This window comes from Nicotiana tabacum, chromosome 1, assembly GCF_000715075.1.
Source record: "Nicotiana tabacum cultivar K326 chromosome 1, ASM71507v2, whole genome shotgun sequence".
NCBI lineage: Eukaryota > Viridiplantae > Streptophyta > Magnoliopsida > Solanales > Solanaceae > Nicotiana > Nicotiana tabacum.
In genome coordinates this window covers 10,075,135-10,091,835 of record NC_134080.1, presented here as the reverse complement: position 1 = coordinate 10,091,835, position 16,701 = coordinate 10,075,135, and the positions used below count along the sequence as shown (strand labels likewise).

At 33.5% G+C, this 16,701-nt stretch overlaps 1 protein-coding gene across 1 annotated transcript; it reads right to left on the bottom strand.

The window, feature by feature from the left end:
- Window positions 1–2,709: 2,709 nt before the first annotated feature.
- Window positions 2,710–10,610, bottom strand: LOC107799938 (glutamate--cysteine ligase, chloroplastic). Its single transcript, NM_001325681.1, is given in 16 exon segments — window positions 2,710–3,080; window positions 3,258–3,327; window positions 3,410–3,490; window positions 3,706–3,798; window positions 4,302–4,382; window positions 4,472–4,561; window positions 4,632–4,725; window positions 5,763–5,831; window positions 5,915–5,985; window positions 6,061–6,129; window positions 6,331–6,414; window positions 7,291–7,383; window positions 7,689–7,796; window positions 8,006–8,156; window positions 8,741–9,075; window positions 10,381–10,610. Coding segments are annotated over 15 exon segments (1,569 nt in total). The 5' UTR covers window positions 9,067–9,075; window positions 10,381–10,610; the 3' UTR covers window positions 2,710–2,991.
- Between the last annotated feature and the right edge of the window lie 6,091 nt (window positions 10,611–16,701).

Below are 16,701 nucleotides of genomic sequence, written 5' to 3'. Positions count from 1 at the left end.
ATGAGAACTGAGATTTTATATAAAAAGGTCTCTAAACCAGAAAATTTACGACAATGTTAAGGAATCTCTTGGATTTGAGGAATCTAAAGCGCGTGTGATGTCACGTGATTTGATTGTGCGGAATAACGCTAGTGTAAAAATCTTATCGTTATCACATATTTATCTCCTAAGTACATCTCGAATAGTGCATTATTTTTTGCACGAAATCCAAATTTAGTATTTTTTTTACTCCAATAGAATATCAAATCTTGCACTATTATAGTGCGTGAATAGTAATTTGGTGCGACATTATTCATCAACGCCAAATTTGATTTATTATTATTTCATCTTTTTATTTTTTTGGACTTTTAATTTATCATATATTATATATATAATTAATTATATTAAGATCTTTATAATTTAAATTTTATATCATATTCTTTTGATATATTATTTTTTGTATATATTATATTTATATAAAATTATAAGTTAATTTTATTATTATTATAATTGTATAAAGAGAAATATAACCATTATTTAAAATGAAAAATGCAAATGCAAGATAACTAATGTTGCTAATGATGGAATTATATATGATGAATATGGAAAAAAGGTAGAATTTGTTTGAAGGAAATAAAAAATGAAATTTAAATAGAAGATAATAATATAATATAAAAGAGAGAGAAGAAATATTCTTTTTTGGTGTAAAAAATGGTGCAATGGTTGGAGTAAATTTAGTGTTACACCATTTTGGTGTGAAATTTAATGTTAGGGTCGGAGATGGTCTAAGTATAATTAAGCGATATGGTCTACATGGTTCAATTTAAATTATTTAATTATAAAATGCCTAATAATTATGTTAATTTGCTAAATTACTAACCTAAAGCAAGCCATTATAAGTTTATAACATTGATCTGTTGCCATTTTTAATTTTTTTTTTGTTCCTCAAGTATGTTAATATATCAATGTAGACATTATCTATACATTTAAATTGAAACCATTTTCTCACATTGGATGTAGTTGAATTAAGTTAATCGTTTAATATTTCTCGCTAAATTATTCTATGTCAACATAAAGATAAAGCGATGTATCTTATTTTTCTTTTAAATATTAAACTATATCACCTTTTTATTTCCATCTTGGTAATCTACTAATTCTAATAGTTTGTTATACACGATTCAATCCAAATTATCTACGATTCAAGTCATTTGTATAAACATAAATAAAATATGTTTTTAACTTAATTTTCACTATTAAAATCAAGATTATTATGAAGTTGCTCACACCCTGGAGAATAACATAATTACTAATGTGATGTAATGTAAACGTAGGTTAGTCAAACTTCTAAGAGCGCTTTAGTGGTTTCTTAGTTTGAGCACATATATTTTTTTTTCATTTACAATAAGTTATTAATGATTTATATCTTTAATTGTTACATACATTATTTTGCATAAATAATTAGTAAAAATACTATTGATCACATTTTCGATTCATGTCGTTTTACGTATATAACTTTTTTTTAGTTATAATCAGTATAACTTTTTTCTATATATAATTTATATGTTTAGTTCGATTTCCGTTTTAATTTTTTGTTAACCACCAAATAAAATCAAATATTACTTCATTTTTCATCACCACTTGTTCAAGTCAAGTCAAAACCACAAATTGATCATTTGTTGGTTTGTAGTCTACCCTTAAGTCAATGGGACAAGATTTTGGCGTGTCAACACGCTCTTGATAGGTGCGTGTAGTAGTTATGATTGCAGTGTAATTGTGGAAACTGTCTAGGGCTTTTCGCTGATTGGCCCGTGGTTTTCTTGACCTAGAAGGAAAACAGTGGGCTAATAAAAATCAAGTTTCTCTGGAATGTGACCCGGCCCATATGAAGTTTCTAGACTTATGAGCCCTTTTGGGCCCAAGCATATGCACTGACTGCAGTTCCATCAAGTTCTGAACTATATGCATCCACTGGCTGTGGGAAACCATTCAACAACATTTTTTATAATCCACGTCAGCTTGCGTACATCTCGATTGATAATATTGTCCATCAAACAGAGGCGAATTCAAAATTTAAATTTAAATGAGTTTAACTTTTAAGATTTTTAGCATTAAACTCAATGTACTGTTAAAATTATGGGTTCATTTATAAGATTTGTTGAGATTTTAGTAACATCAACAACAAAAAACCCAATACAATCCACAAATGGGATATGGGGAAGGTAATGTGTATGCAGTCCTTACCTTTAAAAAAGATAGAGAGATATTTTCAGTAGACCCTCGGCCCTGAGATTTTGCTAAGGTTTTACATATTTATCTATACTCTGTGTCGATTGTTATAGGTTCAGATGTATCCGTAGCCGGCAGAATACATCCACCCCTACCATCAAGACAGATGAAAAGAAATCACATAGTATTATGGCCTCCTATGGCATTTGAACCATTGTTCTTAATGCACTACATTGACCACAAAACTACACATTAGGGTGCACCATTCAATGACATTATGCAACTTTCAATCAGAACCTGAAGCAGTATTTTGCAGCCTCTGCTTTATTTTGTCTCTTGTATATCACATATAGTGATTGTTTATTTGAAGAGGGGTCATCTTTTCAAGAATTTAACTCAGAAATGCTCGCCGGTGTATGTGTGTGTGCGCGCGCTGTGTGGGAGAGCGAGAGAGAGAGAGAGAGGGAGAGCCTAAGCAAAAACAAGTAATGCTGGTGATTGTGGTCAGCCAAAGTTCATTTATTTCATTTTGCATGGCTATGTTACTCTTCTGGGAAAAACGTATGTCCCAGTGTATAAAAATGCTATTTGGAAGCAGATTGATAAGATCCAAGGTGAGAGCTACATATGACGTTTCATGCCATATGATACATGTAACAGATCTTAATCTAGCTAGATTATTTGTCTCATCATAGACAAAATTCGCAGATATAACTCTCAAAAAGAAATTGAGAAATCATTTACAACATAGGAAATGACTGGATTGAAATGCACTCTCAAATAACTTCAGTAGAGAAGCTCCTCAAAGACTGGATCCACGCTTCGTCCCCACTTCCCATGGTACAATTCCAGGAGCTTCTCAGCTGGTGTTACACCTATTAGTAGTAAATGATACATGTCAAGTACAGCGAACAGTTCGATTAGAATTCCAAATAAAGAAAGTAGTATCATTTTGACATTGTGTTGTATCCAGAGAACAAGCAAAGAGATACTAACACAAGTTCAAAAGGATAATGTCTCAACTAGATTAAGTTGTTAAAGAAGTTACTTACCTGTTCTGACTACCTCGGTTACTTCGTTCAAAAATCCTGTTTCCTTATAGCCTCTTCTCTCCAAGCCTTCCTGAAGATCAGAAATCAATTAATAAGTTAGTAAACATGTAGATATATGGCGAGCAGTGGAACATTAGAAGCTTTAACCCCACCTTTGCCAACTTGACAACATCTTGAGCAACATGCTTAAGCAATCCATCTCGAAATGGTGTCTTCAAACCGCTGGTTGGCACCTACCAAAACGGGTGATATTAATCATCTCTAATACTCTGTATAAGTTCTTAAACGACATATTCTGAAGAACTGCAAATTATAACTTGATGAAAAACAAATGTGTGCTTTTCAGATGAAGAGTCCATGATACATTACCCCTCTTTGTTTTCGAATGATTTTGCTTGTCCAAATGTTCATGCTTGAGAAAAGAGAGAACTGTAATAGGATATATTACCTTATTCCTCAACATCTCTCTTTCTTCTGCAGTCCAATCAGACGTCATATCCAAAACGGTTTGCAAAGACACCTCATCGTAGAGTATACCCACCTTGAAATTAAACCAAAAAAAAGATTAACTAAGCTATCGGGCTCAAAGTAGCCCATAAGAAACGTTGAACAGTCCCAACAAACAGGAGAAGTTCCTCTCAGTGCGAGGGGAGGTGAGCACAACCAGAGGCAGATCTGGGATTTCAACTTTATGGGCTCTTGATTTAGAACGACAACTTCAAGTGCTAATAATGGGGTTCTAAATTTAATATTTGTACATATTTAATGAAATTTTTAACATAAATATAGTATTTGAGCAAAACCTATTGGGTTCAGCCGAACCCATATACGAACTTCTAGCTCCGCCCTGAGCACAACCATATCTTATTCTCCCTTTCTCCGTTATTTTCCCATTGTTGGAAGTGGATGCGGTTAGGCAAACCCTTGCTGCAACTACTATTGTTTCTATCTCTAAGGTCACAATATAATACTAGCTTTCATTCTTTTCTTTCTTGTTTTTTCCAAAAATCAACATCATGATCCCTAGAGAAACAGATTTCATACCCAGAATGCAGGCAATGCACACAACCTTCTCCAAGGTCCTCCATCGGCACCTCGCATTTCCAGATATCTTTTGAGTCTCACCTGATAAAGTTAACCCAAGTTAATATTTTCATAAACTATACATAGACAAACCAGCGGTAAGGACATTTTCTCGGATGAAGCTTGCACACCTCAGGAAATATTGTTGTGAGGTGATTCTCCCAATCATTAAGAGTAGGGTAGTCGCCGGGAATAGGGGAAAGTTTTCCATTCATGAAGTCCTGCAGCAACGTTGTTAAATAAGCACAAGCGAATGACATACAAATCTGTACTGTTCACAAAATAACTTACCCGGAAAGACATTCCAGCACAATCAATATACTTCTTCTTCCGATAGACAAAATACATAGGGACGTCAAGTGCATAATCCACATACTGCTCAAACCTGTGCCCATTAGAACAGAAAGTGTTTGCTTTGACAATGAAGTCTAACCATGGAAGTTTTGGAGATGTCAAGGAATGAATTCATTAACATTAAATACAAATCTTCATTTGATTCCTAACACATCATGTAACCCTGCTGAACAGTTCTCAAAGCAGGTTCGGACAACACATTTCGAACTCCAATAAATTTAATCCATTTTCCTTACCCAGCTCGACTATATAACGTAGGACAAGGTCATTCATAGTGAAATACATTTAACAAAAGGACCATGGGCTTAAGAGTACAAGGGTAAACATGCTTTCTTCTGACAAATCAAGAAGCCTTTTGAAAGATGACTATCCCACAGCAGCCTTAGGTAACAACTAAGATGAATGCACAATTCCACCTAAAAATCATAATATGAAGGCATACATGCATTTACTGAACTCAATTCAGCATGTGAAAAAGTGAAGTCTATTGCTAGTAAACAGAAATGCCGCCTTCAAGTGGTCTCAAGAACAAAATAGTTGTGCACCAGCACAACATACGAGATTAAATTTACAAGGCTCTTTTGCAAGAGGTCTCTGACCTCCATACAGTGCTATATTCTTAAACTTCAGGGCCACTGCTAGGAGAAGGTGTCAAACATTTTTACATGATTACCAGCTGAGAGGTTAATTTTTATTAAGTCATTACCTGTTCGCGCTTTTACTTCTTAGAACTCTCAAAAACTAATAGTAGAAATCATGAGGCAGCTTAAAATTTGAGGCAATCCATTGAAAGAAACATTTATAATCGGAACTGACCATTCAAATGCATCGGAACGTAGAAGTATAAGTTGAATTAACTTTTTTTACAAGTCAAAAGGTTGAATTACTTTTTTTTTAAAAGACAAGGGATTCATCTTAAAAATACTAAAAGAGAAAGGAAATGTTAATATGGTTCCTAATGCCCCTACAAGTTGCACTCCTACTCTATCAAAAAAAATAATCTCGACTGAAGACAGAAAGTAATATGTCATGACTCAAGAAACTTTAAGTATTTGAAGAGAAACTTACCCAAAAGAGTCATCAAAGACGAAGGGAAGCATCCCGGCACGGTTATTATCTGTATCGGTCCAAATGTGGCTGGTGAAACAAACAAAGATTTGTTATGTACAAGTCTGATTATATTCCTCAGAGCAACAAGAACAGTATTTTAATACACATACCTTCTCATGCTGAGATAACCATTAGGTTTTCCTTCAGTGAAAGGTGAATTAGCAAAGAGAGCTGTAGCAATCTGTTTCATTAAATAGTTTAATTAAAGTAACTACATAACTTCCATGTAGAAAGAGAAAGGACAAAGGTTCCATACAGGCTGCAAGGCAAGACCAGCACGAAACTTTCTGATCATGTCAGCTTCAGAACTGAAGTCCAGATTTACCTGTTCAACAACAAATTCATAGATACCGGTTCAGCTTACAAATGCATGTTACCATGCAGGGCATGCGCAAAAAGAAAAGAGTTAAAAATAGCTTTTGAATATTGCACAGTGGTACACAGTCCAATAGCCAAGGGGTAATGACATCCCATCAAAATGAAAAGAGCAAAAAAACGAAGAGAAAAATAGAACCATTTAGCATACCTGAACAGTGCATGTTCTAAACATCATATCTAGCCCAAGTGAGCCAACTTTGGGCATGTAATTTCTCATAATCTCGTATCTCCCCTGAGTCAAAGTGCTTTGTCAGTGAAAAAACCAGCTGATTGCAGATCTCAGTGGTCAAATTATACTTGAAAAAAGAAGCCATAACTAGATATATCTTTCAGAGCTAAAAGACCAGACACAAGACACATAGCATTGATGTGTGAGAAGCACAAGATGTTGTATAGAATATGAATAGCACTATTTTTTAAATTACAGCTGCAAATCAAAATAAAATATCATAGTTCTGGCTTTGTTAAAGTAAATAACTAAAGAAAACAGAACATAAAAGAAGCTAGTGGGGGAAGTCTAGTTGCATTTCTAAATTGTGAAGACTGTGCAGGATAAAATCGTAGGCAAGATCTCTTGATAATTTCCAATTATTGGAAAACACTTACTAGATCTGGTCCTGGAATCGGGTTTACTATTGAGTGCTTTGCTATTAATCTAAATTTGCCTAATGGAGATGACGATGAATGATCAGCTCAAATGGCACTAATTACAGTTTTACACCTTTATATACTTGTCCTCTGCAGCTTCTAAAGGATAAGATGTGGACAAGCAACATCTGAAACGTCAATCTGACTAAGTAATCATTGGAACAATATTTCATCTGTCTCTCCTGACCTCCTAGAGATATCAATGTTGATGAGATACTAGAAGACGTATTCCTCGTTTTCATAATTAGAAGGAGGCGCAAAAAAGAGATCTCTCTTCAAATTGCAATAGAAACAGGCTTCTACTGCACTTGACATGCTGAACAAATGTGAAATGGTCATGTACAAACTTGTGAACATCTTTTCACTGTTAAAGTAGCAGTCTCAAAGGGATAAGATGCTAAGGTACCAGCACGCTGGACAAATTTTTTGGTTACAACATAGATCAGAATATTGTTTTTACCTTCGGCATTACTGGTATATCTTTCAGCCCCCACTTTGGCTGGAATCCAGTTCCTAAGAATCCAATTCCCATTTCCTCTGCAACAGCTTTAACCTGTCAGCGAAAACTTTTACAAATCAGCAAAACTTAAAGTTCATCTGTGCAGCTTTTTCCTGGGGTGGTGGGGGGGGAGTACGTGCTTCAGCAAGCATACTAGCAGGCACACACTGAGAAAATTCCGGTACCAAAATAAGTCATCAACCGCTTCCTGGAAGCAAAAACTGGCCAACACATTCGGAGGATTTCTCCAACTCAAAAGAATAAGATTCCCTTTCGTTCCAATCCCCTTAGTTCAATCGATCTTTAATTGCCCAATATTTCACTAGAAAAGAAACTGACGGAGTTTCAAAAGTACGAACCTGGTAAAGATGTGAATTAACCTCTGCACAAGTTTGATGCAGTGTTTCAAGTGGTGCACCACTAAGCTCAAACTGACCACCAGGTTCCAGTGATATGCTTTGCTTTCCCTGTTCGAACGCGGTGCAAATTTATCCACCAATTATGTTAAAGTAAAGTCAGAACAGTTACTACAGTACACTTAGAAGAAAAAAAATGAATCAGGAATGGTGCTTCTATTCATGCTAAGTTACAGAATACATTGTATAGAGCCATGATGAATACATCCTATAATAACTTAGACCAAAGTTTGCATAAAAACACCAAGTTCATGTTCTACCTGTTTCAAGCCAATAATGTTGTCACCCTCCATTACTTTTTCCCAATCAAATCGCTCGGCAATACCATTTAGTAATTCAGCTATTTGTTCATACTTCATGGGTCGCAGAGTTCCAAACTCGAAACCAAACTTTTCATGTTCAGTGCCTATCCTGCTCATGGAGTTTTCAGAGAACAAGAAAGGTTGAACTGATTAATATGGTCTAAATACACAGTCAAGTAATATGAAATATTCAAATTACTCGTGAAGCAGAAACCTTATCACCAAATCTATGCAAAAATACATGATCCATGAAAAGTGGATCCCAAATGATACAACTTGTTAGTTCGGTGTAGAAATACTGTGATCAAGTCTTAATTCCCTGGTACCCACATTTGGCAAATGCATGACAGTGAGAACGGTTACAATAATTTATTTATTTATTTTTATGGAAAGTGAAAATTTACCCACATGATCAAAAAAAATAATGACATGCAAAAGGTGTAAAATATATTTACCATATCATAGACTACAATAGAAGGTCAAGAAAGAATTTTGGCACAACAAATGAGTCGTATAACAAAAATACGTAAGTGATGAAAAAATCCATAAATTACTCAACATGCTTGGCATATATGTGATGAATGAACTAACTAATCTACTTATAATGGACAAATGAGAAAATGATTATTCATCTTTTTGGCAAACTATATGCAACTGAAATTTAAGCACACTAAGAAAAGCTAAACTTTGAACCTCCATTTTTCTTTGGATTTGCATCCAGAAGCAAGATAAGCTACAAGGTCTTCTTTTGTTAATGGCTCTGCTGCAACAACGGCATCCTCTGTTGGAGGACTTGCAGCAACAATTGCCAAGCGTCCTCGCCTACGTTCCACCCCAACGCGGTCCAAGTAAATCCCTTGCATTGGTTTTGAGGAATTCCGTGAAGAAATATTGCCAAAGCATATGTCCTTCATTTTGAGCATCTCCATATTGCTCGTGATGCTGCTGTGTCCACTTATACATTTCATCTTTTCAGAGTAAATGCAATGTGAAGAACCTGCCTGAGACATCAAGGCCATTCTTTGTGCCTGAAAATCACAGGAGAAACTGATGTTCAACCACTTTTAACAAGAAGCATGTACTCCCTCCATCTCTTCTCACGTCATACCATTTGAGTTCAAAAGGCTGAGCCAGGATTTTCACTAGGGGGGTCAAAATATAAAGAAGCAAATCCACGAATAAGCCAAAGAAAATTACTTAGCCACACATTCTAATTTTCGGACGAAGGGTGTCAACTACATGTGGTTCCGCCACCGGTTCAAATTATATTTTGACTTGTGGATTACATGAGTGGTTGTACAAGAGTATTAATATAATAATTAAGAGTAACTATTATTAGTCAAATAATTTGAATTCTTGAAACCAGTACAAATTTAATAATAAAATTACCAGTGAAATAGTGTCAAGCCTTTCAGGACGTCTTAAGATAAAAATAGTTTGGTCAAATTCAGAATGACCGTCAAATTGAACACAATACTTTAGTTCCTCAGGAAGACAAAGCATAACATTTCTCTGCGATACATGGTAGGATAAACTTCTCACCTCTTAGTTAAGCAGGAACATAGTTGTATACAATTGGATAGAGCCAAACCAACTACCCACCAACAAGCTCAGATCGGGATGAATATAAGCTGATATATACTATAGAAACAACATTAACATTTGAAATCACAGTACTTCAGAAATTTACATACCGTAGATTAGCCTTTCTACCAAACATTCCCCCCTTCTCATTCCATATGGATTATGTGGACACAACAAATTCCATGTGTCGTGATATTTCTGTCTTGCATTAAGTATACTAAAATCCCATATCGACGAATGCAATCTTACACAATGCAATTTAACTTGGCACTTAAATTACTTGAGGAACTAGAAAAAAACTGAAACTAGTATAGCAGTCTACTCTAGGACACAAGTACCGACCACATTACTAAAGCACTTATTAACAAGTACTATAAATTTTGAATCTTTCATCAATACCATCAACACCCATGAGCAATTAACAATCATTACTACAAAACTAGCAAGAGAACAAAAAAACAACCATTAAAAAATCATGGGGTTTGCAGAAAAACTGAATCTTGATTAACAACACCAACTCAAAGAGGGGAAAAAACACTAAACAGAACATGCAACAATAACAGGGGGGAAAACATGGGTATTGCAGAAAAGTTGAATCTTGATTAACAAAACCAACTTAAAGAGGGGGGGGGGGGATTCAACATAACATGCAACTATAACAGAGAAAAAAATCATGGGTACTGCATAAAAATTGAATCTTGATTAAAAAACTAACTGAAACCAGCATAAAAGTGAAGAAAAGCTGATACCTTGGCTCAGTAAAAAGAAACAGACAATTTGTAGGGTTTGGACTGGAAATTGAGGGAAGTTTTTCAAGATATATATAGTAATTGGGTGTCACAAAAATAATTTTTTGGCGTGCTGGGGCGGCTACAACTCTTTGATTGCCATGTCTTTAATTTCTTTGCTTTTTTTTTTTTACCTTTCTTTTATTCTGTTGAGCTTTGGGAGTGAGTACTGAAGCAGATTGAAAGAAAAAGAATGGCTAATGCGGCACGGGGAACTAAAAGGTGCGGCACTATCCTTAGTTTTTTGTCTGTGGTTCCCACAACAATAGTTCGGTTTGTTCGGTTATTTTATAAAATTTGTATCATACCAATTTTTTGGTTATTTTATTATGTATAACCAAAATTAGACTTTTCAAAACCGTCTCAATCATGTTAGTTTCTCTTCGGTATCGGTACGGTTCGGTTAATTTTCGGTATTTTTTTAATATCATGTGAAATTCACCAGTAGAAGTAGAATTACATTAGCAAAACTCTCTAGACATTTTTACTGTTTAAAGAGTGATGAATTAAAAAAAAAAAGAAATATGGCTAGAATATAGATCCATCAACTATTCTACAACAGCGTAAAAAAAATCAAACAAAGACAAAGAAAATATTAATCACACGAGTTGAAAGATATACCAAGCTGGGACTCAAGAATAAAGTCTATAGAATATTAAATATTCAAAAAGATAAATCTAAATTATATGAAAGGAAACATATTCAATACATTGTAGTTTGCTACTCATAATTGCATAAAGATACTTGAAATAACTTAGTTTAAGTAGAAGTAGCATAATAGGTTTTAGGAATTAGTATTTTGAGTTTAATTACTTGTTGGTTTGTAATAGTTTTCATAATTCCAAGGCCCAAAGAAAATTTAATGCATTATTATTTTTAAACTTACTAAATAAATATATTTTTTACATATAAAATTTATTCGGTACGGTTCGGGTTTTTTTCGGTTTATTTTTATAAAATAAAAAACTTACCCTAATTATCGGTGCGGTTATATATTTATATAAAAACCTACGGTTTCTTAAAAAGAAACCTAAAAATCGGTTCGGTGAGGTACGATACAGTCGATTTAGTCGGTTTTCGAATATCCATTGAACTTCTAGTTCCTACTTGCTTTCTGCTGACAAGTCAGCTTATCATATAGATTCGCAACAATGATGTTTTTTATGACAATTTTTCTCCTAATAAGTCATTTAACATTTATTCTTCATTATTTATAAAATACTCTCGTTCACTTTTACTTGATACGTTTTGATTTTTTACGCCCCTTAAAATATAATAAATAAAGTATATAATTTATCATGATACTCATTTTAATTAATGCATATTTTATTGGATTTGAAAAATGACTTAAAATGAGTAATAAATACTGTGAGTATAACATAAAAAAAAATTGTATTCTCTTGATATGAGTAAAGTGACAAGTAAAAATGAAAATCTATTTTTAGTATGCATGTCAAGTAGAATTGAACGGAGAAAGTACTACTTATTAAATAATATTATATATAAATATTTTTTTAAGCAACATAATTGTACAAGTATTAGTTTATCTTATTAAGTGTATAAAACTTTAATTTTATTTATTGTACAATAATTTTGTTCATCAAATTATTTCTTCTTTTTAAGTTTGTTTTAATGGTTATAAAAGTAAACAAATGAGTAATTACTATTGTACGGATAGTACTTATCTTACCAAGGCAAGTCATCTAATTGTTGTAATCTGAATTTTATACTCAAACACCTAATTGATGAAGTCGTGATCCTTGTAATCTAAATTCAATTTGTGCCATCAATTGACGAAATTTGTAATGGTTCGCATAGGCGGACTCAAGATTCAGTGATCGCGGAGCACCATGATCGCGGAGCACCATGACATTCAATATAAATTTATCACTGCTTACAAAGATTGATATGGGGGCCTAAGCTAATATTTGACTATTTCTTAAAGACATTTACAAATATATACATATGAATTTTTTGCGAAAGTTATCGAGTGCCGGTTACCTCTCTTGCTAAAGTGTGCGTCTGCCTCTGAATTGGTTCGTCCTCTTTGTTTAAATAGAAGTGGCACTGTTTTGTATTATTATTTTTTCATCCATAGATTTCTAATCAATGATCCCAGAGATAATCCTCAACTTGAGAAACAAAATTTTAAAAAAAAATGTTTTTTTGCTTGATTTGTTTCTCTTATTTAACTAACTAGCGACTTACCGATTGATGATGTATTTCACTAATTGAGACAGACGCATTTCGTCCTTTTCTACTTTTTTTTTTCGTCCTTTTCTACTTAAATATACAAAAAAATTACGAAAACTTCCTTGGTCAAAGTTAGATTCTTGTAATCTCGAAAGATCATGGACCATGAATGTATAATGCTATTGCATAGGACTTGTTTGACTCAAAAGATATTGTAACCCTTTTGAACAAATCAATTAAAAAAGATAAAGGGTTAAATCTTAGCTAAGTATAATAATCTCTAGAACGAAAGTTATACAAGGTGAACACAGTAGATAATATTTCTTGATCTCATGAAGATGAATGATCGAACATTAAAGATACTAATTGATCGTGTAGGCGAATATTATAGTTAGTGTTCTTAGCTGGAAAAGCAAAAAATGAGAGAGTTTTAAAAGATTGTTTTTCCGCTATATACAAGGCACAAATCCCTTCTAAGCCCTAAAAGACAAATCATAGGGAATATTCGAAAGAATATTCCTAATGCCCCCTAATGGACCTCTATTTCTGTAAAAGTCGTGCAGTCTCTGCTCGCTTGTCCGTCATCCTCCACAGGACGTCGAGCTACGAGGATCTCGTCGTTTGTCGTATTCATCAACGATCGTGGTCGTCCAAATTTGGATCCATACATGACTATTGTTTAATGCAATTATTGTTATTTAACCAAATGTTACAATATGAAAAAGTGAACCACAAGTAAAAGGAAAAAAATGACATTGTACAGTTACTTTCAAAATAATAGTCGAAAATTATATATGTTCTTTAAATATATGCATTTATTTATGTTATATACAAAAATATATAAATTTTGTACATTTTTACGACTACCGAATATAAATTGTTTCGGTCACGGATAAAAGTAATCTTTGCCCTAAATAAAACAAACACATAGTTGTATTTTGTCTCAAGGAAATGAATAATGAGTTGTACCATGTTCAATAGGAATTGATTCTGAAAGAGGCACGAAAGGTCAAGTTGTTTTTGTGTTCAATTACAGTACATGAATATTTTGTTCTCAACCACGGAAAGAATAAAAAAATAAAAAAAAAGATTGCCTTGAATTGTACGTATGGTATTGTTAATCTTAGGTGATTAAACTTTTAGATATTTTCTGAAGGACAATGATATCGTCAGAATTTTTTTTTTCTTTTTATTATAGTATAGTATAAATATATTCTTTCACATGGATTATATATTTGTTTTCTAATAATATTAACTTTATCAGTTATAATGAAACTTGACTTGGCCTATCCGTTTTTCACATAGAGAATAACAATTAAAATACATAATCACCAATTAGGAAAAAAAAAAAGTTACATGAGATACAATTCAAAGTTAAAACTTGAATCTCTAATTTTGATAGACATTGCAACATATCTTCTTGTTGAAAAGAGTGATCTAAAATATTTTAACACAAATAACCGGCAAGATACGTTGTTTATTTTTCTAATTAATTATACATAATTATATATATATATATATATATTTATATATATATATATATATATATATATATATATATATATATATATATATTATACATATGCGGGCTATTTTTAATTTACACAATTAAAAGAGCCACAATTTGGGTTAATTCTTAAAAAAAAATAGAAAAGGAGAAACCTTTTGATTGAACGGTCTATATTCATTAGGACCACTTTCCATTTGTAGTCAATATTTTATTATCTTTCCCGAAAAGTAATGTGTCATAATACCACAAAAGCCACTGATTTACAGATAAGAATGCCAAAAAAAAAAAAAAAAAAAAAAAAACTTTCTTCAATTCCAAATCCAAAAAATAAAAAAAATAAAAAATAATAATAATAATAATAATAATAATACAGCAACATTGATCGCGGTTCGAGCTTCAATCCTATTAAGTATTAATAAAGTAGTCATTAAATATCATTATGAATTTGTCTAATTTATAAAGATGACTTATCTATAGGAAAATATTTTCCTATAAAAGGTTCGTACCATATACTTATGCCAATTCCATGTGATAGGAGCTATTAAACTAAATTGGGACTGAATGTCACTTTTATCAATTTAAAGATAGATTTTTAAACTTTGGAAACTCAAATTACAAATAGATAAGATTAGACCGAATGATAGCTAATAACTACATTACATGTTTTGATATTAATAAACAACATGAGCTTTCCTACTTTTTAATATTGTAAAAGTAAATTAGATCTTTAATTGTGTTGTGAGTTGTAGATCTAAAAAATAAGTTTATTGGGTTTTGAATATATTATTTACATATATTAAATAAAAATTTAACACATATATGAAGTATGAGCCAAAGTTAAAACGGTAACTCCCGCCATGTTACATAAAGTGTTGAAAAACATTAGTTCTTATATCATTGATAAAATTTTGAATGTCTTTGGAAGAAGAATTTTGAAGCAATGGTAAAGTTGTTTTCACGTGACCTATAAATCACGGGTTCGAGTCATAGAATCAACCACTGATTCTTGTATTAGGATAAATTGTCTATATTATATCTCTTTGTGTGATGACCCAAAAGGTCATCATTTATTTTAGAAATGAATTCTGCATTCCGAGGCCTTAAAAACCTCTTTTCGTCCTACCTGGATTTATGTGCGCAGTCCGTGCGCGTAGCCGGAAAGCCAATATATGAAAATCTGTGAAAAATGATGAATTTTGACTTTAAAAAGGATTTAAGTTGACTTCGGTCAATATTTTGGGTAAACGGATCCAGATCCGTGATTTGACGGTCTCGGAGGGTCCGTAGGAAAATATGGGACTTGGGCGTATGCCCGGAATCGAATTCTGAGGCCCAAGCCCGAGAAATGAATTTTTGAAGAAAATTACTTTCTGGAATATTTATGAGTTTTTGAAAGTGAAATGTGTTTAGAGTTTGATGGTATCGGGCCCGTATTTTGGTTTCGGAGCCCGGTACAGGTCTTATATATGACTTGAGTTGAACCTGTGAAATTTGGTAAGGAACTGACTTGAAATAATATGAATCGGACCTTATTTGAGGAAATTGGGAAATTTGATGTTCTCAAGAAATTTCATGATTTTGATGCTAAATTCATAGTTGTTGATGTTCTTTTGGTAATTTGAATGCACGAGCAAGTCCGTATGATTTTTTAGGTTGGTGTGCATGTTTGGTTTGGAGCCCCGAGAGCTCGGGTGAGTTTTGGATAGGCCACCGGGTGGATTTTAGACTTGGGAAATTGCAGGTTTCAACTGTTCTATTGTTGGCTCAAAAATGCGAGGGCTGAGTCGCAAATGCGAAATAGCCCGGGCCAGCCCTTCCTCGCAAATGTGAGATTTTTCTTCGCAAATGCGATAGCTCCCCATTTGGGCCTGTCTTCGGGATGTTCGCAAATCCGACTTCGCAAATGCGAGCTTAGCAGAGTCTGGGTTTGCAATTGCGATACCTGCAACCTGTAAATTCATAACTTAGACGCATTTCAACCATTTTTCACACTCTTTCAAAACCAAAACTCTCTAGGGCGATTTTTCAAAGGCAACTTCTCTTCCTAATCGATTGTAAGTGATTTTTAACTAGTTTTCTTCAATCTGTAACATCTTTTCACATGATTTCAACTCAAAATCAATGATTTTCATGGGGAAAATTGGGTGTTTTGGGTAGAACCTAGGTTTTTCAAAATTGGGGAATTGGACCTCGATTTGAGGTCTGATTTCAAAATAAATTATATATTTGGGTTCGTGGGGGAATGGGTAATCGGGTTCGAACCTCGGGTTTGACCATGTGGGCCCGGGGCGATTTTTGACTTTTTGGGTAAAACTTTGGAAAACTTATTTTCATGCATTAGAATTGATTCATTTAGCATTTATTGACGTAACTAAGTAACTTGTGGCTAGATACGAATGAATTGGTGGTGGAATCAAGAGGTAAAGCGATAATTGAGACTTGAATTGTGTTCGTGGCATCGAGGTAAGTGTTTAGTCTAACCTTAGCTTGAGGGATTATGAGTCGTGTCTTAAGTGGAGTACGACGTATAGGCATGGTGACGAGTATCTATATGTCGGTGTCAAGCATGCATGTGAGTC